The sequence below is a fragment of the Phoxinus phoxinus genome (assembly GCF_949152265.1).
Source record: "Phoxinus phoxinus genome assembly, chromosome: 5".
NCBI lineage: Eukaryota > Metazoa > Chordata > Actinopteri > Cypriniformes > Leuciscidae > Phoxinus > Phoxinus phoxinus.
Window position 1 is genome coordinate 21,658,394 of NC_136880.1, and position 21,951 is coordinate 21,680,344.

General features: G+C 38.9%; 2 protein-coding genes across 5 annotated transcripts in view; both read right to left on the bottom strand.

The window, feature by feature from the left end:
• Positions 1-828, bottom strand: part of eif4g1a (eukaryotic translation initiation factor 4 gamma, 1a) — a 36,304-nt gene extending 35,476 nt beyond the window's left edge. The window contains exon 1 of one of the 4 annotated variants that reach the window (XM_079613950.1): positions 361-828. The gene's annotated coding sequence lies outside the window, so the exon portion shown is untranslated. The remainder of the gene's footprint in view (positions 1-360) is intronic. The other 3 variants (XM_079613952.1, XM_079613949.1, XM_079613951.1) reach the window with 3 other exon arrangements.
• Positions 829-12,741: 11,913 nt separating this feature from the next.
• Positions 12,742-20,846, bottom strand: tfa (transferrin-a). The gene is made up of 17 exons (XM_079613369.1): positions 20,712-20,846; positions 20,469-20,620; positions 20,275-20,374; positions 18,436-18,618; positions 16,272-16,407; positions 16,131-16,186; positions 15,884-16,044; positions 15,507-15,708; positions 14,896-15,161; positions 14,700-14,796; positions 14,567-14,590; positions 14,282-14,443; positions 14,018-14,168; positions 13,846-13,913; positions 13,570-13,757; positions 13,186-13,348; positions 12,742-13,050 (listed from the first exon to the last, which is right to left on the bottom strand). Exons 1-17 carry the CDS (start codon positions 20,746-20,748, stop codon positions 13,007-13,009), a joined length of 2,190 nt encoding a protein of 729 aa, XP_079469495.1. The 5' UTR covers positions 20,749-20,846; the 3' UTR covers positions 12,742-13,006.
• Between the last annotated feature and the right edge of the window lie 1,105 nt (positions 20,847-21,951).

The following is a 21,951-nucleotide window of genomic DNA, read 5'->3' on the forward strand; positions in this document are numbered from 1 at the left end:
CACCGCAGATAGGCCATGTAAACACAAACGGGACGGTACAAAACTGTCCCGAGTTGATATGTTCCCTAAATAAAGTGGACCGAATCCCAGAAATGTGAGCAATATTAATGTGAACTCGAAAAAAGCGAAATCCTAGGAAATAAAGCACAGGGAATACATAACTGGCTTATCAGGGAGGGAAATTGGGACAATAACTAGTGATAAGTAAAAGGAAACGCGCTTAACGAGGAAAATGTTTGATACGTGAGCACACATCAATATTAAACCCGTCGTGAGAATCAATCTAGGCCCGCTTGGCCCCTACGATTATCGGTTTAGACGCGGCTATCAGAGTTAGCATAGGCAATAGGATTTACTCACCCGGCACCGCAGACAAATGGGAAAACTTGAGGGCAAGACTTCGTCAACGTGTTTCTTGAAAGTTTGTTTTTTTATTTTTCGTTACTAGCACAGGGCGTCTTGGTTTCCACGGGGATATTTAGGTTAATCAAGTGACAAGTGTTGGCTAGCGGCTGACACTTTAGGTTTAAATCCCATGTAGCGTGCAAAGCAAGAAAAAGTGACAGTATGGGGGAAAAGATAAATAAATACAGTTTTCAGATGTTACTACTGACAAAGTTGATGCCCCCAGGACAAGCCTCTTGACTGGAGGTCCATGTTTAAGGCGCGGATGGTGACGGATTGCCGGTAAGTTGATCACACTTCTCTTAATAAACGCGATTAGAACGGAGCCATGGTGCTTCGGCGCTTCTCCCCTTGAGCCCGCAGAACCGGACGGAGTGCTCAGTGAGCCGCGTGGGTACTTCCGGGTTAATCAACACGAGCGCTGCGGGGTCATTCGCCAAGGGTACAAATAAGTCGCTATAATAAAAGTCTCCGGCACACATAAAGGCTTACGATTGTGTTCGTTTATTTATATAGAAAACTAATTAAACACTCACGTATTGAAATAGCTATTAAACGAACCGTGAGTATAAATCAGTAAGGCAAGGACTGTGTGTATTTACTTATAACACGAAATGGAAACAAAACACGAAATACGACATTCAGTGTGCTCTTAAATGTGTGAAATTAATTTATGTAAAATATTAAAATAACATGTTGCCATCAATAAAATTAAATACAATGAATTGAGCATAAATAAAGCACAAAATGTATTTATTTTTGTCAATTTAAAAGCGTCATGAAATACCTGCCACATGTAAATGGTTACTTTCACCTATTAAAGGTGTGAGGGATAAATGTCTTGCCGAATATTCATCAGAAATGAGTGTTGTGTTGCTATACCTTGTGGTGGATAAATCGTTTTGCCATTAGGCTATAACTTATATACTTATACATCAAATTATTATCTCTAAGTGTGAAGATTAAGAATTCAATAATATTTATCTTCATTCTGCAAAACAGCTGGTAATCAGAGCAAGCATAAACATGTAACTCAGATAATGACTGAACAGTAATTGTTTATCTGAAATGTAAAGGGTATTTCCTAAATGTATTTGATTAATAAAGAATAAACATTAAAATAATAGAAGAAAATATTATAACAACTTAAATAAACTACATCACATCACCAGCTGGAGTGCCCTTGATCTCCTCCTAGTCATTGGCTCCACTTCATGAACTACATTTCCCACAACCCATTGCCTGGACTCATGTTCTGATAACTACAATCTGTTTATCATTATCTCCTTTATGTTTGACTATTTATGTTTGCCTGTTTTCTGTTTTATTTTCTTGAGGGTATAAGGAAAGAAGATTGTAAACCTATTATCTGATCCACACTCCGGAGCAGAAGGTGGCGGTAATGCACCAATAAGCTGGATGCCAACCGGCGTAAAACAAGAAAGAAGAAGAAGTTTTATTTTCTTGATCTTCTGCCTGTCTCTCTGGATTTGCCAAGGGGGTAATCCATCCGCTGAAAACCGAAGCTTCCCCGGGGGCCACCATTGGCTATCAAGCCATCACCTGCTGTTAGCATTCCATTGACTCCCATTCATTTTGGCGTCACTTTGACAGCGAATAACTTTACATCTGAGGCTTCTAAAGACTCCATTTGTCCATTATTTATTTCTAAAGAAACACGACAATAAAAGGCTCCATTAGCTGTATCTTACGGGCCCGTAGAAGCAGTTTTTGTAAAAATAGGCTAACGATTGTGTCATAACCACTCGACTCTCTGTCGCACAGATGAGAAATTATCGTATAGGTAATGGTAAAGCTCGCAAGCAATCGGGGGGACGTGGAGGCATAAAGTCAAGGGAGAAGCCCATAGAGTGTCATAAAGTTCATCCTGCTGCTATGGACAGCAAATACTCACGCTCTCCGTCTCTACGAGATTCAGAAGGGAATTATTCAAATTTCTCTCGGCACAGCTACTAGAAGACTGACAGCTGTCAGACAGGTTGCTAACGTCACATCTAGGTCGTCAAGCTCAGTTTGAGCCTGCACAGTACGCCTGGCCATCAGGAAGTGAGTGCTTCTAATTGACTCGACTTTTCTCCGTTGAAACCTATGGGGTCGCTGTGTCCAGTTTATATGTCTATGGGATTTGCCTGTGCATTAGACTTTTGTTATCCTCATGGTTTGCTCTATGGTTTTGACCTATTGCCTGTTTTGGATTCCCCCTTTAATAAATACTGCTTTTGGATCCTTAGCCTTTGCAAAATAGAAGGTGTGAACATATGGAACCACAAAGTTTTCTAAATTACTTTGGCACATTTTTCTTAAGAGGAGTAGTTCACTTTAAAATGAAAATTACCCCACGATTTACTCAGAGCCATCCTATATGATTTTCTTCTTTCAGGCGAATACAATCAGAGTCATATTAAAAAATATATCTTTCAAGCTTGATATGGCAGTGAATTGCAACCAACAGGCAAAAGTAAAACACAACTGCAACCCAGTTGTCATCGTTTACACACAACAACTCAAAATTGTTTACACTTGTTTCTAATGATGTGACCAAACCAACTGTATACGGTAATACAAGTCAGTTCAGAGTGCCAAAATTGACTCAAAATGTTGCAATAAAGGTTGCAACCGCAACCAATGTTGATACCAACAATGGATGGAAACAATATAAGAGGGAGAGGAGGAAGAGTATGTGTATAAGAGGTGCTGAACCAGGAGTAAGAGTAAGGTGTGGACAGTGTTGTCAAGGTTTTTCCCTTTGCCTGCAGAGATGACATTGTCAGTGATGTAAGTCCTCTGGCCAGACCCAACATGAAGACATGCTGAAGCAGAATCAAGCTATCTCACTGACCTACTGTAACATGCTTTTCATTTAGAGTTTTTTACTGTAACCTTTTTGGCTTTTGCAGTTGGGTTACTGTATTTTCACAGTATGCATGTGCTGAATACACAAACATTCAATATTATACAATATTCAGTACAATACATTTGCAGTGCATACAGTATACAATTTAATCACCTTACTATTGTAAGTTGTCATTACTATACTTTTTTACGTAATTGCAAAATTTGTTTACTTAGTAACAATATAATTTTTTCTGTAACTGCATGCTTTGGATTCTGTGTTCTCCATTTTTTAGCGTCTGTCTAATGAATGAGCTGTAGTGTTTATAATATTGACTCGCTGTGTGTATGATCTGAGCGCACTGTTTGATTTTGAGCACAGATCAAATAGTTTTGGGGCAATTGTTTGATTTTGCCAGAAGAGTCAGATGTTCTCTGAATGTAATAAAAAAAAGTTGGTTTTGTGTTTAAGGTTTTGAGAAAGTGGGTGATGGTTTTGAGAAATGTGTCTTAGCAATAAAAAAAAACTGTTATCTCAAATGAATATAGTCAATCATTGTGCAATGACTTTCAAAATACTGACAGTTCATGGCATTATGAAAACTGCATTACTTTTGTTTCAGTTCCACCTGCAGACAATATGCAATACATGAAATTATAATTCAGTTTTCTTTTACTGTAAGCCATTCTAAATTTTTGGTTTTGTGTTGAATGTGTGTATTCTTGGAAACATGCTATCTAAAAATGATTGACATACAGCCACTGATCAAATGGGTCCCCTACCCAAAACTTGAATTGCCTCCTTGGTTGAAATTGCTTTCCAAGGGTGGTTGTGCGGTGACGATGGTGCCCTCATGAAGGATGAGATGGTGCACCCTTGGTAGTTGGTGCCATACGCAGATGGTTTATTCTACATATACTCTTTATATTAGCAACATGAAATAGATGCCAGTGATCAACAAAAAAATCCAATAAACATGGCCTTTTGTTTGTTTGTGGAAGCTTGTTCTGCCATGGAATAAAAAGGTAAAAAAGGTAATTGTGACTATTTATCTCACAATTGTGACCTTTTTCTCAGAACTGTGAGACATAAACTCACAATTGCAAGAAAAAAAGTCACAATAACCTTTTTTCTGTTACATGGCGGAAACTAGCTTTCATAGGTTCCACATGAGTAAAGGAAAAAAATAGAAATGCACAATCCAGCACTCATTCTTCATCCTGTACCCTACCACTTCTTCTCCCAACTGCTCTCCCTCCGACAACTATTCCTCTCCCTCACCCAGACATGACATGAGGCATCCGCATTGAACAAAACCAATTCAAAGAGACCTTTTTTACTGTATGTCCATGTAATAGAAGAACCTCCACACCTGACTATGCCTCCAACTGAGTTTGGAATCAGCTATTTCTCAATATTTCAGTGATTTGTTCCCTAAAAATGCTGATCAGTTGGTTTAATATTTTTTATATTTTCACCGTTTGAGCTTCTGTTGTTGCATAAGTAGAGGCTTTATAATTAAGGTTCGTAAAATTCATTTCTGGCATGCTGTGTTTACAGTAAGCATTTGTACTGTAGATAAAAATCAAAAGTAGCGTCAGTTCTGGCAGGTCACGTTAGTCAAGCGTAGCGTCAGATCTGGCAGGTCAGCTGATACACGTCTACCTATAGGAATATGACGCCTATCACAGCATCCACATATACAGTAAGCTCCTTCAGTAATATCAGCAGCTATCGCGTTTCTCAGGAGCTAATTACCCTCCTCCATCCCCAGCTCCTCCTCTCGTCAGTCAGGATTTGGCATTCTGATTCCCCTTTGAATCAGACTAAATTCTCGAAATATGTTGTACATTAAAATATTGTACTGTATGTACATTAAAATATGGAATTAATTATATCTGCGATACATATATGTTGGTTCTGTTCTGTTTACCCTAAGGGGGGTTTATTATCCCTGCTCTTATCCATGCTTGGCTGCCCAGAACAGAACCATACCGACAATCCAAACTGTATGCTAATTGTCAATCCTATTTTACGATAGTGGTCCTGACAGAACTAGAAAGATCCATGCTTTTGGTAGTGGGTAAGCTTGTATGAAAATGTAAGCATTTTAGAAATATGTTAACTGACTGTATTGTGTGAACACAACATGAATTGTGTTAATGGTATGGTCACAGATGTTGTGCTAATTGTGTTTAGAGTTTTGAAATTTTATTTTTTTTGGAATACAGATTGGACAAAAGGATGTTAGCAATTGTAAAAAAAAAAAAAAAAAAACTAATTCTGAAGACATCCAAACACCTATAGAACACGTATGGAATTATGTAGTAAACAAAAAAAGTGTTACTGTAACTGATCACTAACCAATCACTGCTTTACTGTAGTATAGGCCTATAAGTCAAAAGTCAGATTACCTGTTTTGAACAATGGATGCCAACAATGGACAGAGACCCCACACACACAATTGTGATCTTTACTGTATTCTAAAGAATATACTTTTGGTTTATGTTTATGGTTTTGTTGTATGCTACTGTATACAACAGTAATGTTTGGCCTAATAAATATTTTTTGTTTCTACATTGCATTGGTGTTTACAATGTACTTGTTTCCCCTCTCAGCGGATTACTTTCACTGTATAACATTGTATTGAAGCCTATGAAAGACCAAAGAGCTTTAGATTTGATGCAAATGCTTAATTCTGACGTGTGTTTATGGCGTTTTGAATGCAGTGTTACATTTTGAACGAGATATGAGGCATTTTGCATTTTGTGTGTGCAGTTTTGGGAATTGTGTGTAGAGTTTTGAAAAAAAAGTGACATAGTTTTGAAAATGTGTGTAAGCAGTTGGAAAAAACTGTAAACCACCCAGAATATGTTTTATAAATTCGATTCTTCAAAGTAGCCACCTTTTGCTTTGATGACAGCTTTGTTTTCCAACAATCTTGAAGGAGTTCCAGAGGTGTTGAGTACTTATTGGCTGCTTTTCCTTCACTTTCTGGTCCAACTCATCCCAAACCATCTCAATTGGATTTAGATCAGGTGATTGTGGAGGCCAGGTCATCTGATGCAGCCCTCAACCACTCTCCTTCTTGGACAAATAGCTCTTACATAACCTAGAGGTACGTTTGGGGTCATTGTCCTGTTGGAAAACCATTGATGGCCCCACTAAGTGCAAACCAGATGGGATTGCACGTCGCTGCAAAATGCTGTGGTAGCCATGCTGGTTACAGTTTTTCTCGATTGCTCAAACACTATAACCAGGCTTTTGAACTAAAATTTCAAAACCATAATGCCATTTATCAAAAAGCACACGCATTTCACTAAACTATAAACACAAATCCCTTCATTTCTCATTGCCTACATACACCATGTGGTCATTTAGAAAGCACTAGTATTCAGTATTGTTCACTCAAGTCAGCACTGATTCAGCTCAGTTAGCACACAATTGCCCAGGTGAAAACTCTAAGAGTCAAAATTTTAACACACATCAATCAGATCCTTCAAGAGATAGATAAAAGGGCCCGAATCAGTTTATTGAGTTTTGGAACAATAGATCCAGAAAGACATGAAGAAAGAAGTCGAGGAGGGATAGGAGGAGGAGGAACGGTAAGGGGAAGGGCAAGAAGACAAGCAGTCTCAGATGAAATTCAAGCCACTTTAGTTGACCATGTCCTTGTCCATGATATGAATATGGGGGAGGCTGGGCTACGAGTAAGGCCGAATTTGAGACACTTCACCGTCGCCTCCATCATCAGAAGCTTCAGGGAGGTGTGGTGGCACTGGCAAACAAGATTCTATCATTGAATAAGAGACAAACATTTCCAATTGTCTTTGATGAGGTTTATTTTCTACCAAGAAAAGGTTAGCAGTCGTACAGTCACACAGAGTGGCTGCAGAGTGTGACAGTGAAGGGAGAGCATTCTTCCTCCTTTATAGTCTTGACTCCCAAAATGTTATCTTTCTAGGCCAATGATGGTTTTTTAACCATACGTGGAACATTCTTAGACTTGTTCATCATATTTGATCCTTTAGTGGAGGCCCTCCTGTCACGTACAACACTCTTTCACCACATCACCCAGGAATCCATTGTTCAAAACAGGTAATCTGACCTGTGACCTACTGTATTCATAGGCCTACTGTATACTACAGTAAAGCAGTGATTGTGTGATCAGCAATTACTGTAGTGTTTGCACATGTGAGGAGTGTGTGTGTGGCCTAGTGAATAAGTGTAGCATTTTGATTGGTTGTGTTTGGAAAAGGAAAGCAAGTCACTTCCCATTAGATTTTTGTGTTTAAGGTCGAGAATTGTGTGTAGTGTTTTGAAAAAAGTGTTTTATGCAATTGAAAACTGAGTCAAAGGCTGAGAAATAGCTTATGGTTTTGGAGATTTGGTGTGTAGTTTTGCATTTTGAGTGAGAGGTTTCAAAAATCGTGTGACATGAAAAGATTTTGTGTGTAAGCAGTTGGTAAAAACTGTAAAATAAAATAGAGGAGAGAGTAAAAAAAATTTTTTTTTACTTTTACAAGAGTACATGAATGAATAAAAATATGTATCCATTGGCTGTGTCTTTTGTGTTCATCATGTGAAAAGGTTTTGAAAATGTTGTTTTGAATTTATTACACCAGTGTGTAAGACTATGTTGTAGTGTGTGTTATTTTGATGGCTTGTGTGTCCAGTCTGAGGACAAAGTTTGTTTTTTCAGCAAGAGTAAATGGTTTTGAGTGTAGAGCTTCATTTTGACCTGAAAATAGGATGTTTAGGGAATTGGGTGAGACGTTATGGATTTGTGTTTACTGTTTTGAGAATACGAGGCATAGTTTCAAGAAATGTGTTTAAGCAATCGAGAAAAACTGTAAGTGTGGTCTCAAATTTGACTAAGTCACCAACAGTGTCACCAGCAAAGCACCATCACACCTCCTCCTCCATGCTTCACAGTGGGAACCACACATTCAGGAACCATCCGTTCACCCTCTCTACGTCTAACAAAGACACAGCGGTTAGAACCAAAAATCTCACATTTGGACCAAAGGACAGTTTTCCACTGATCTAATATCCAATCCTTGTGTTTCTTGGCCCAAGCAAGTCTCTTCTGCTTATTGTTCTTCCGAAGTAATAATGGTCTCTTTGCTGCAATTCGACCATGAAGGCCTGACTCACGCAGTATCCTCTGAACAATGGATGTTGAAATATATCTGCCACTGGAACTCTGAGAAGCATGTGGGCTGTAATCTGAGGTGCTGTCAATAAGTGGTTTCTGAGGTTTCCCACAACTCATTCCAGGAGATCTTCCTCCTTTCCATGCCATCCACTGCCCTTGCTTTGCCTGCGCCACAGCTTGGGCGCACCTTCCTGCTTCCTCCTCCCCTCGACGTACCTCTTGGACCACCAGCTTGCGTCTCTGAGATGTAGAGGCCTTGCTCCACGCTGGTGTACTGGCCCCAAGGCCAAGACCACTCCTCCCCTCCTGCACTCGGCCCACGATGTCCTTGTGTCTGAGTGCTGCCTTTGCCTGCTCAGTTGCAGACAATGGGGTCCACTTCCTCCCAGTGCCCTGGATGGGGTAAGCTTGGGCTACAAATGGATCACTCGAATCCAGTAATCTCCAGTCTGACTTTGGTGCACTTGTACTCCTCTGTCAGACTAGAAATGGACAGGTGTAACATCCCTTTGCCGTAGAGTCCAATTCTGCTGAGGCACCTAGGAAGGCCAAGCCACTTCCTTATATATGAGCTGAACAGTCTCTCCAGCTTCTCCACCTTTGAGAGCGGGACTTCATAGTGGGTTAGCGGCCACAGGAGACGTGGAAGTAGTCCATACTGCATGCACCAGAGCTTCAGCTTGCCAGGAAGCATGGTTCTGTCGATGTTCCCCAGGCCGTTGGCTATCTCCTTCCTGAGCTGCTCTACTTGCTCTTTGTCTTTGAGGGAGGCATCATAGCAACGACCTAGGCTCTTCACTGGCTTCTCAGAAACCGTTGGAACCAATGTGGAAGCGGTTGTCTGACAGCTTCCCCTTGATAATGGAGATGCTTTTAGACTTGCTCGGATCTTCATACGAGCCCACTAAATGTTTTCCTGGAGCTTTCTCAGTAGCCGCACAGTGCAAACCTTAGTCGTGGTGAGAGTTGTGAGGTCATCCATGTAGGCTTTAAGCGGTGGCAGCCTCAGCCCTTGTCTTATTCGCTGTCCGCCAACTGTCCATCGAGAGGCACGGATGATGACCTCCATGGCCAGGGTGAAGGCCAGCGGTGAGATGGCCCACTTCCAGGTGTTGCCATGCTGTTGTATACTCTGCTGTTGTTTACCAGAGTTGGACGTCCTTGAAGTAGGCCTTGACAATGGTTGTGAGAGCTGCTGGGACCCTGAAGTAGTCAAAGGCTGTCCACGAGAGGTTGTGAGGGACTGAGCCAAAGGCGTTCGCGAGATCCAGGAATACGACATGAAGATCTGTTCCCTCCTTGTTTTGCGACCTGGATCTGATACCAGATGACACTACACAACCGGAGAAGCCTGCTTTCTGGATTGACGTGTCAATCAGATTGTTCCTTTGCAGGTATCCTGCCAACCTGTGAGCGACCACGCTGAAGAAGATTTTTCCCTCGATGTTTAGAAGGCTGATCAGGCGGAACTGCCCGATCTCTGATGAGTCCTCTTCCTTGGGGATTAGGATCCTTCCGGCTCTCCTACCGACGTTGGTATCTCCTTCTTTTGCCACAGAACTCTCATCAGTTTCCAGAGGAATCGCATGACATCTGGTGCGTTTTTGTAGTATGGAACTCCGTTGGGACCTGGAGATGATGCGGCCCTTGCTCTACGCACGGTTTGTTCTACCTCACTCCACCTGGGTGGACTGATATCCAGTTCGTGTTCGGGTGAATTGACGGGTGGCATGTCAGGAGGGAGCGTAACTTCTTCCTGGTGTCGGTCATCTGTGAAGGAATTTTTCAGATGTTCTTCCAGGTCTGCCTTCTCCTTTGTAAAGAGACTCTTCATACATTTGAAGGGATCTTTGTAGAAGCGTGATCTTTTTTGCACCTTCCTTCTGTGCTTCCTCAAAAGGTTTTCAGCTCTCCTCAGTGTTGCAAGCCTGCTCTGAATCTCTTCCTGCAGCAGGTTTATATCTTCCCTCTCCTCCTCTGTGGCATTCCTCCATTGCTTCTTCAGCTGCCTCCTCCCCTTTACTAGACGGTCTATTTCTATCTGCTTTCTGGATTTGGTGGTGATTAACGGAGTAGCTAATTTGCCTTTGACCACTCCGAACCGTTCCACCCCACATAAGATCACCCATTCTTTCCAACTTTTCATGGTTGTACCTCTGTGGTGTGTGTACTACTGCTGAACTTGTCGACTGACTCGGCCTGCCCTGCTTCTCAGAAAGTAGCTGTCGATGTGCCTTCCCTGTTGACCCTTCCTTAGGCACTCTTTCTTGCCCTGGTGTATTTTCAGGCCTTGGGTTGAAGTAACCTTTGTCCAACCACAAATGCAGTGCTGGAGCTTACGTCCTGCTGTAGCTGTCAGAGCCTCGAGTAAGCTGATCATCAATCTCGTAGTCTGTTCCGTTCCTTTGTATTCAAAACTATAAATTGAATACAACATTAACAGACACAAAGATGTACCTTTAATTTCCCATGTGAAAGGGGCTTTTGATATGAGGTGGAGAGATTTTTTTTCTTTCTTTGTTTTCTATCCCACAAACTTTGCATGTCTGTAATAGTACATCTTTATTTCTGTTAATGTTGTATTCAATTTATAGTTTTATCTGTTTAACTGTTCATGTTCATGTTAAAATCTGACATCTCATTTTCTTTTTTGAATTGTAAGGGTTTAAAGGACGTTGTTTTTTATTTTGCAAAAGCTAAACATCACATTGTTTATTTATTTATTTATATTTATTTATTACAATTAATGCATTCAGAGTTGGCAGATGCTGCCTTTTGGAAAAAACAGTGGGGGGATGACATGGTTCAAATCGGTCTGCAGGTGTCGCTATATGCTTGAACAAATGTGCAGGCAAAATCATTACTCACAAGGCTGATGTAGAGGGCCATTGGCTTGCAGTAATCCTACACTTAGACAAAATTGTTCACTTTAGATTTGAATTCCTAATTGATTTAAGCAAATTGCATGTGTTTTGGAACATGTGTGCAAAAGAGTACAATTGTCTACAATTTTCACAATAACTAAATACACATGGCTTGTTGATGAGTTGATTCTCAGTGAAATTGTCAAACTCTTCACAACTTCTAAAAAAAATTTCATTGTGTGAATGATTGTAAATGGTCCATTCAATTATCAAAATATGTCAGACATAACATATTATCTATCAAATACTATCAAATAATCAATATGTAGTACAACTATTAAGCCCAGTTAAGTGATGTTGTGTGGCTTTTCAAAAAGTCAGAGAATGGAGGTACAGTATCATCACAACCAGTGTCTGGATGGAGAGTGAACTACTGATCCCAGCAAACGTTCCCCTGACCTTAGATCATGTTTCCCGTTTGGCTATTTTTTGGGGAACCGATTCCTCAGGAACTGTTGTAAGTCTCAGTAGGTTGAGTTTGATGGAAAAGAGAAAATCACTAAAAGTAATTTTCTGTTTGATGGGGTTCAGTTAAAATAACAACAAACTAATCCAGTGTCATTCAGTAATGTTTATAACAAAGCTGCAGATGTCAATAGTTTAAAATTATGACAATAAATTGTTTAGATTATGTGTAATGCAGTAACTATCAAACATGTTCTAACATGTAGTTAAGGCTGCCGTTATTCATGCACGAATCCTGACTCCTGTCGTAAAGGATCGCTCTTCATTGGTTCATGATTAGTTCATGTTTTCACTAATCATGAGTTCATGTTGATGTTACTATTAATTCAGGTATTAGTACATGATTATTCATGTACTGTTTTTGTAAAGTGTTACCAATTAATGAATAATCAAGTGTTCGCTGGACGAGCTGATTCATTTATTGAAATATTAATTTAGCTACATCAAGTTAATCAGATTAACTAATACAAATATTAATAATTATTCACAAGTTATGATTAATCATTAATATTTCCTCTTTGAGATAATTTGCTACACATCTTTCAGTCCATCCATCCATCCTCAGAAATCTTCTCATGCTTCTCATGAGAAATCTTCTCATTTTCATGAAATTCATATCAACACTTTGTTTTTATATTTTCCACAATACTGTGACCTGTCGCCGGATATACTATTATGTAGGCCTACTCTATTATGTCCTGCAAAATGCTGTGTGTAGTATGTGGGTTGTGGTTCTTGTAAGAAAGTTCATGCAAGAGAAAAGCAATTTCATCCAGTAACAATAACTCTTGAATTGACATGAATTGCAATGCTCCCCCATAACAGGGTGCGTGTTTTTTTACACGACATATGTTTTTTTTTTAATCCCTATATTGGTTATACTGATGTCTCTAAGTACTTTGCCTGACTATAATTATGAAACATACTCATAGGAAAAACTTTTATTTTTTTATTTCAACCCCTGTTGTAATAAAACAGAAACCCAATCACATCAATCTCTGTTCTTGAGTGTGAGATTTACCAGCAATGCTACCCTTGAGTTTGATCATTTATAATGACACTATTGCAACATATGAACATCATGTTTCTCTCATACTGGTAACTTATAAGGAGAAATAGAGTGATTCAGAGATGTAGATTCTTAGTTGGGGAAACATGTCAGACAAAGCTCATATGGTCTGAAGTGGATGTGGATTTCTTTTAGGAACTCAAAGTACTATCCAAAGTGCATACCTTCACCAGATCTGTAAAGAAAAACATTAGAATAAATAACTAAGTGGGCATCATTTCAACTGTAAGTCAAAAGCAACAAGGCAAGGCTATAAAATCTTCACATTTTTAACAAAATCATTGTAGGAAATCATAGACATATTCTATACCTGGTACACCCTGGCCAGTCTCGTAGGTCCTTTCAATCATCTCTATGTACGGTTTAGTCAGGAATTCCTCCAGAGATGTAGTAGATCTTTGAAGGCATTTAGTGGAATCAGAGAAAAGGAGGTTTCTTTCACCCTCTGACTTGAACAGGCTGTTTGAAGATGTCTAAAACATGGGGAAGAGAATTTAACGATAAGACAAAATTTCAAAACAGGTCTAGTAACACAAAAGATGCTGCTTTAAATACAAGTAAATCAAACGTGAACAGGACCGGAGATTTACATGACATCTCCTACCTGTGCTAGTTTCAACATCACAAAAGATAACTGTGAAAGAAGAAAAATGAGATCCAAAGGGAAATCTACACAGAACCGCAATGAACTCACTTGAGCGTCCTTCAGAATGGACTCCACATCACCGCGTACATCTTCCCGAGTGATCACAGCATGAGCCGGCACTTTGGCAAGGTGACATGCAAGATATTCAGAATATTTGAACGTTTTGTCAGGTGATCCTGGGCAGATCAGTTCAAATTCGTCTGACTTAAGTAGCTTAGCCCAGTCTGGTCCTTTACCTAAGTAGATATAGAAAAAATCACATATTTAAAAATGTGACACCATGAAAAGTGTAAAGCTTTATTAATCGACGTCAACCACACTAACCCTCTGTGTAATCCCCAACAATAGTGTGCTTGATGAAAGCAACATCCCCAGCTTTTTCTGCAAGACACCTACAAGAGGAGTGAGATTATAGTGTATTTAGATCAAGGATTACAGTCAGAGAACAGATGTTAAAAACATATTTCGCTTTCCATTCTAGTCTACGGTCCACTACCTGAAAGCCCCATCATAGCCATAATACATCTCTGCAGAAGAGGCTTTGCACTTGCTCTCATCTCCAACCGCCTTCCCACTTCCTTTACACAGTTCACACATGTTTGATGCAGGATCAGCACCAGGAGCGCAGCCTTTACTGAAGAATTTGTCTGAGAAATGAAGACAAATGATGTTATTTTATGCAATTACATGAACTAAATCTGAAAGAATCAATAGAAAACATGAATTAACCAGCTGAGAATACACACTCAGTGATACTCACATAGGGTACAGTCAGGTGTTTTGCCACATATGACTGAATCTGGGACTTTCCAACCCGCATTGCGGTTCAGGCCAGTGTGGCAGGACTTTTTCTTATGCAGTGTACTCCACGTTACATCCGAGTGCTTACGCACAACCGCCACAACAAAGTAACTTGAGGCCTCTGTGCACATCACAGAAACGTTCATAGCAGCATTATTGGATCAAGTATAGAAAACTGTTGTCAGACAACTGATGAGAAAATGCAGACTAGAGCTTCACAAAAGTGGAAGTATGTAATACTTGCCTGCACCACCATCGGGACAGCTTTCTGCAAGGAAGGAGAGAATAACATTTTAGGTTTCATCAAACATGTCAATTCTGACTAATAGGTTTCTTATGAATTGATTCATGAAATGTGAGGTAGTGTTCATTCTTACGTGCATCATACTGCTCAACCATGGCTGGAACTAAACCGCACTTTCCAGCAATATATACCTGGCCACCGTCAGCTGCAAAGGCATCTGCTTCTCTGCGCTTTAGTGCAAATAAAAACAGAATATTAACCTACAGGTGGGCAGCAAGTAAAGATGATTGACATCAACCTCAGCACTCATCCATGTGACCCAGCAATACCATGACTTTCTGGATGCACTCATCCACAGATGATGCCCTTCTGCACTCTATACGCGGAATCTGTAAACCGTCACACTTCTGTTGCTCTGCGTGGCTAATAGTACACCATTGAATTTTACGGTCCAGAACCGGTGCTGGCGGTGTCCCACCTGATGAGAAATGATACATACAATATACACTCATGTTTTTCAAGTAAATGTCAAGAACTACAAACTCAAGGCCCCAAAAGTGTCTTGGCACCTTACATTTGAGCTTGTTTATGTTCGCTGATCAATGTCTATATGTGAATAAAAGCCTAAATTCAATCTGTTCATCATATATAGCGATCGTGTCTCTTCAGAAAAAAATCATATGGATTTGTTTTTCATCTCTTTATGAACTTTTTGAGGTGTCAAAGTGTCAGTTGCGTAGCTGTCAAGTGTCAATGGACGGACAGAAATCTCTCAGATTTCATTAAAAAACGCCTTAATTTGTGTTCTGAAGATGAACGAAAGTCTTACGGGTTTAAAACGTCATGAAGGTGAGTAATTGAATTCCCTTTAATGATTGCTAAATAATTACAATAAATGTTGTTTAATGCATGTTTATGTGTGGCTTCATTGTCCCAATACTTTTTTTAGGGACACTGTATACATTCACATGTATTTTTAGTATAATTGTGTCACCTCTAAGGGCACGCATGGCCTCATAATAATGTTGCTTCAGGTAGAGGAAGGAGTCTGTGATCTTTGGGAGCTCCACCAGGCCAGATGCAGAGTCTGAGAATATCAGGTCTTTACCCCCAAAAGCATCAGAAGAGAAAAGATCTGAATCCTGTTGAACACAACAAGAGGCTTTCATTGTCTCCTGAATTACAGGGTGAAATATCTAGATTTAGATCCATATTTTCTCACTTTCTTAAAACAATGACAGAGTCTTTCTTCAGTAATAATGTAGTGTGGTGAAATTAAAGGTTACTGGTGATGCAGCATCTATTCCAATATCATACCGGAATCTGTTTAAGGACTTTATAAATGTGCTGTGTATCAGCATCCTTGTGGGCGATGACAGCACGGGCAGGCTCTTTGCCGAGGTGACAGTCCTTGTACTGCTCAACATCTTTCCTAGTGCCGTCCAAGCACAACAGCTGGTAGTCCTTTTTCTCAATTTCTTAATAATTCAAGTTAGACAGATTATTTCAAATAGTTTTGTGACATTGGAAAATATTTTAGATTTTGGCAAAAGATATCACTCACCTGGGACTCCACCATGGCACATAAAGGCAACTTCCCCTTTACCCATTTTCATGCACCTGGAAAGAATGCATGAGTTATAATGTTGTTTATACAGAGAGAAGACAATGGAAATATGAGTGTATTAGTGTGGAAGGCTCATACTGGAAGGCTCCTAAATCTCCATAGTATTGTTCACTCTTTGAGCAGCTGCAGTCACCCTGGCAAGCTGAGCACATGGTTGGGTAATCGGCTTTTGATATTCCAGGAACACAACTGCCCGAGAAGAACTGTGACACAGCTGGAGACCACAAAAAAGAGCCCATTATACATCAATTACAAAAAAATTCACGTAACCAAAAAATCACATTTAATACCTCAAAGGTCATGCACAAGTAAGCTGGTCAATATCCCATTTTGAATGAGATTTTTACATTTTCAGTTTTCATTTTAACAATTTTTTATATGCTTTAATATTTTTTTATCATTATATTTCTAGCTTTAATTTAATAAAATTTTATTTAACTTTTAGTTTTAGTAATTTTAGTACTTCAACTTTTTTTAATAGTTGCCAAGGCAACCAATTTTTGTTTAAGCTTTTTAAGTTTAATTTTTTCATCTGTTTATATTTTATTTTTAGCCTTATTATCCCAGCTTATCATACGACTACTCACCAAATAAATAAATACATAAAATAAATGATTAAATATTGATTTAAGTTTTTAATTATTTTATAATTTTCCTGTATATTATTATAAAAGCTGTCTCTGAGAAAAAATTGTCCATGTAGAAAACAATTGGTCAAGCAACAAGATGAACTGTGCACCAATATTACAGCATACTTAAGCCCTCTAAAGGCTATTGTTGAAACAACAGATACATGACACTCAAGATGGCGGCAGTTTTGTGAAACGAGAGTGTGTAAAAATTGAGGTAAAAATATCCAAAAAATGAGCTACACGCATCAAAAGAATGAGAAGAAATAAGAGCAATGATGTCATTAAAAAAATGTCAAGTTATAGTGCTGCAGAGATATCAACCTTAATTAGCATTAGCATTACTAGCCACGGCCCGACAGGTGTTGTAATACCAGTTTCGGCCATGGGAGGCGGTATGCGGGGCACATAACCACCAGCCAACCTGCAATACACGAATAACTCGCACAGCTTGTGGGCGTACTTGAACCTGATGTCTATCGTGTGGAAAGTACAGCCCACTACATCATTTCAATTCAGGGAAGAGAGCGGAAGGATGGCTGAAGCCTTTGGCAAGAGACCCCTACAACCACCGCGCTCTGAAGCACAAATCAGATCAGATAAGAAAAGGACCGCTCGTCACGGTCCGGGCTCGAAAGCGCGGGGGACGGCGAGCGAACTGCAGCGCATAGCCCTGTTTTACAACGTTCAGCACCCATTCTGACACGCCCGGGATCGCTCCCCATGCTTTCGCACGCATAGGTAGGGGCAGAATGGTCTCTGTGTTCTGACCGCCGCGCTGCGCGGGTTCGAGAAACTGAAACGGAGGTATAAACACGGCGCGCGCGCCCTCGTTGTCTGAAGAGTGCTGCTCGCTGACGACAGCAGCCGCTGTTTCACATTCAATGACTCGGTCGCTAAGGACGGAGAACAATTTGTGGCGCGAACAGGTCATTTGTAGCCTACTGTATCTTTCAACAGTGTTTGTGTTGTTTTTACTATAGTAGAGATGATCGGTTCACGTGCGCTGTCTGATGTTTACTGCATCACTCGACATGGAGAGGTTGGGTAAAGTAATAATTACAAGAGCTTCACGGTTATCAGATACAAGCATTCAACTGCCTTGTAGTATATATATATATATATATATATAAATAATAGGTTATTTGTGTTTGTGCACGTGATATCAGGAAGCAATGTAATAACGTTACCTGTAATACACACATGATGGCGATGCGCAAATCGAGTGTGTGTGTGTCACAAATCGTTATTGTTTCTTCAACTTATTAAAATATCTTACTTTACTGCAACTATCTGTTTCTGCTTCTTTATCATATTTATAGTGTGTGATTTATAAAATACCATATCCTACATCACATATTTTGATATGTGAGGTATACTGCCCCCATCTGGTATGGAATGTGGAGTATGACTTGATTTTTTTTGCCAGACAATGACACATGGCACCTTTAAGTGCTGCTGGTTTCAGTAGCATGGATGAGTGGACTGGTATACAGCGTTGCCATGGACAACCGTAAATATCAGGAAATACCAGGCCCACTTAATGCCAGTAGTATTTCAGAGAGCCATATAATAATAATCCACATATGGTCTCCAAATAGAGCCAAACTTACCCTTGTCAAGAGGCATGTCATCAGGACCTTCCCAGTCAATTATCCTGTCTTTAAGCAGACTTCCAATAGGTAAATCCCAGCCTCCAGGCAATTGATAACAACTGTGGCAGGAAGTCTTTCCCTTGAGATCTTTGATGCTGAATTTAGTATCACGCTTTACCACAGCTACAGCATAACAGGGCTCTAGAGAAGAAGTGAAGCAGAGAGGACATCAAAAACACATCTGCCAGAAACCACTGACTGCTAAATTGAAACATATTTAGAAAGGATTTTAGCATGTACAGGAAGATGATGCATCATCCAATATATTATTAAATGATACAAATTGAAACATTTGCTAACATACCGGTTGTTAAAGCACAAATGGAAAACCATGAACATCATTGTGTCATTATTATTTATTTGAAAGTGTCATTAATGTGAAACACTAAATAAAATATTGGTGACACTTTACAATAAGATTCCATTTGTTAACATTAACTATATTAGTTAACATGAATTAACAATAAAAAATATGTCTAAAGCATTTATTAATCTTAGTTCATATTTATTTCCACATTTACTAATGCATTATTAAGTTCAAAAGTTGTGTCTGTTCATATTATCTAATGGACCTGAGCAAACATGAACTAACAATGAATTGTATTTTATTACCTCTATAAAGCCAACTGAATCATATTTGATACGCACATTTCTAAGGTCTTTAAATAATCAACATGCTCAAAACTTTGCTGAAAAACCTGTTGAACACAATATACTACATTCTATTGTCTGATTGATTGTTGTATTTATTTTTAAGCAAATAAAATTCCTTTACTGTAATTCTAAAAACTTCCTCCCTCAGATCATTGTACAAAATGTTTTATTTATTTTTTGCAGTTAAATCTTTACTAATTTTGATAAAGTAAGCATAAGAATACCTTTTATATTTTTGTAATATTTCAAGATGAACAATTACTGGACTGAAGCAACTTAGGTTAACTTGATTATCCATACATCGTTTTTAGAAAAATCATGTTGAAATGTGAATATGAAGGGTTTTGAGGAACGTTTATTTGTACATCTCTCAAACATCATCGTATTGCACGACATTATGTTTTGCCCCCACAATAAAAACTACAGAGATTTGATCATAAAATTAAGCATTTAAATGTGTGTGTGTGTGTGTGTGTGTGTGTGTGTGTGTGTGTGTGTGTGTGTGTGTGTGTGTGTGTGTGTGTGTGTGTGTGTGTGTGTGTGTGTGTGTGTGTGTGTGTGTGTGTGTGTGTGTGTGTGTGTGTGTGTGTGTGTGTGTGTGTGTGTGTGTGTGTGTGTGTGTGTGTGTGTGTGTGTGTGTGTGTGTGTGTGTGTGTGTGTGTGTGTGTGTGTGTGTGTGTGCGCGCGCGCGTGCGTGCTTTTAGATTACCGGTACATTTTTCTGACAATTTTTTCGAAACATTTTTCGGACTATTGTTTCATATTGACATGAAACAATAGTCAGAAAAATGTGTCTAAAAAATTGTTGGCTTTACAGTGTTAAGTAACGTTAAAAAAAAAAATAAATACTGTAACAAATGCATTGCTCATTGTTAATGATCCATCTGAATTACACAATCATACATCATTTTAAACACAGACTTCAATTCATTAGATTGTCAATTAGCAATAAACGTTGTATTTAGATTGAAATATAATACTCAATTGGTCTAGGTTATGATGATAAATGAATATGTTCGAAATCTAATTAATTGAACTCCATGAATTATAATAATAATTTCATTAAAAGTAAATAAAATAAACATTTGTGTGTGCGTGTATATACATATGTTCTCTTCATCAACACCACAATAAAATATTTACCTTTATACTTCTCTGCAATGATAGGACGGAGTTCATAAGGTTTGAGTCCACCGAAGTAAACTTGTCCTCCATCAGCAGTTACAGTATCTGCATCACCTTTCTGTGAATTATAGACAATTTAATGAAAATGCTATAGTTTAGACTGAACAAAACCCCCAAAAGTGAATGAGGTCGAATAATACACGTTGTATTACCTCAATGCTCTTTATGCAGTCAGTTATAGTAGGCTGGTGAAGACACTCAAGATCTGCTGATTTGATGGCAAGGTGTTTGCATTTCTCCAGCTCTTTCTGTGTTTTCACACACCATTTGACTTTCTGAGCACTGGCTGAGGGCAGTGCCACAACTGCAAAGAAAACAATCAGTGATAAACACAATGATTAAATTAGAACTGAAGATGAAAATGACAACAATATCAAAGATGAGAGTTACCGTACCAAGGCAGCCCAACAATGAGATGAGCAGGACGTTCATATTGGGCCGTCACCAGGGATTTCTGGTAGGAGGAGACATGAGAGATCATGCTTTTTATAGGAGGTCTGGAAGCACTAGTGGGTTGGGTCAGACATCATCATCATCATCATCATCATCATCGTTTGCTCATGATTTCTCAATATCTGCTTGTGCAGGCAGTGAGCCAGTTCACATTTGCAAAGTGGCCATTTTCTTTTTCTTTTTTCATGGAAATTCCCTGGTGCAACTAATGTTAATGTCGAACATTGATTAACAATTTAAAAAGAAACATTAGCTTTCTCTTTTATATAAATAAATAAATAAATAATTAGTAGAACGGTACAATTATACTGTACATGGCATCACATTAAAACATGACAAACCTACCTTTCATTAAAATCTACCTTCATTATATATTTGCCTAAATGTTAGTGTGATTTTATTGTTTTTTAGTTTTACATTTACAACAAAACTATGATAATGAAATTGTAGTTTGTAGTTTTGTGTGCAAAACCATTTATGCATCTGGACTTTTAACTCAAAACTTATAGTTAAGGTAAAGTCCCCGTGACAACTAGCCCCGGTCTCCATTACTGTTGTATGCATCAGCATAAAAGTGTGTTGATTTATCCAAACACAGTCTAGATTCGCATTCCTTACATGCTCCTTGACATGATTAACTCATTTTATGGTGGATATCATCATTTGTAAAGACATTTGAGTAAACATTGTCTCAGAGACCGTTGTGTGACTTTTGTACATTGTAAATATTACTCAATGCAAGAGTGTAAAGTACAAACTGATAGAGATTCAGCAAAGAAACCAAAAAGCCTTTTTTGGGGGGTATGTCAGAAGAGTGATGGCGTCCAGATTAAACATTGCTACTAAATCAAAGAAATCACACCAGTGTGTCACTGGCATTGCACAACTCTGGGCTTTCCAGAGAGAGAATGGGAATGAAAATACAAACAAACAAACTGTACCAGTTATAGTTATTGCAAAATACAATAAAAGCATTTTGAATGATTAAATACATCATTTAGCATGTTATTCGCACTATCAACATTGACTCTTTTTAGTGTCAGTCTTATATCCCAAAGAAAAAGAAAACATTTGTTTATAAAAGGCAGTATTATGAATTTAGAGCAGTGGTTTTCAATCTTGGTAATGCATTGACTTGGATTCACTGGCCTACAGAATATAATCCTACATTTAAACCCTGAT

What these genes read in the sequence shown, in the direction of transcription:
- tfa (XM_079613369.1), bottom strand. Translation starts at nt 20,748, where the DNA reads ATGAACGTCCTGCTCATCTCATTGTTGGGCTGCCTTG. An exon ending in ATACAGTGTCCCTAAAAAAA is followed by an intron (nt 15,162 to 15,506) that starts GTATTGGGACAA and finishes GACATTGATCAG; the next exon opens with CGAACATAAACAAGCTCAAA. An exon ending in GGCTATGATGGGGCTTTCAG is followed by an intron (nt 13,914 to 14,017) that starts GTAGTGGACCGT and finishes CTCCTCTTGTAG; the next exon opens with GTGTCTTGCAGAAAAAGCTG.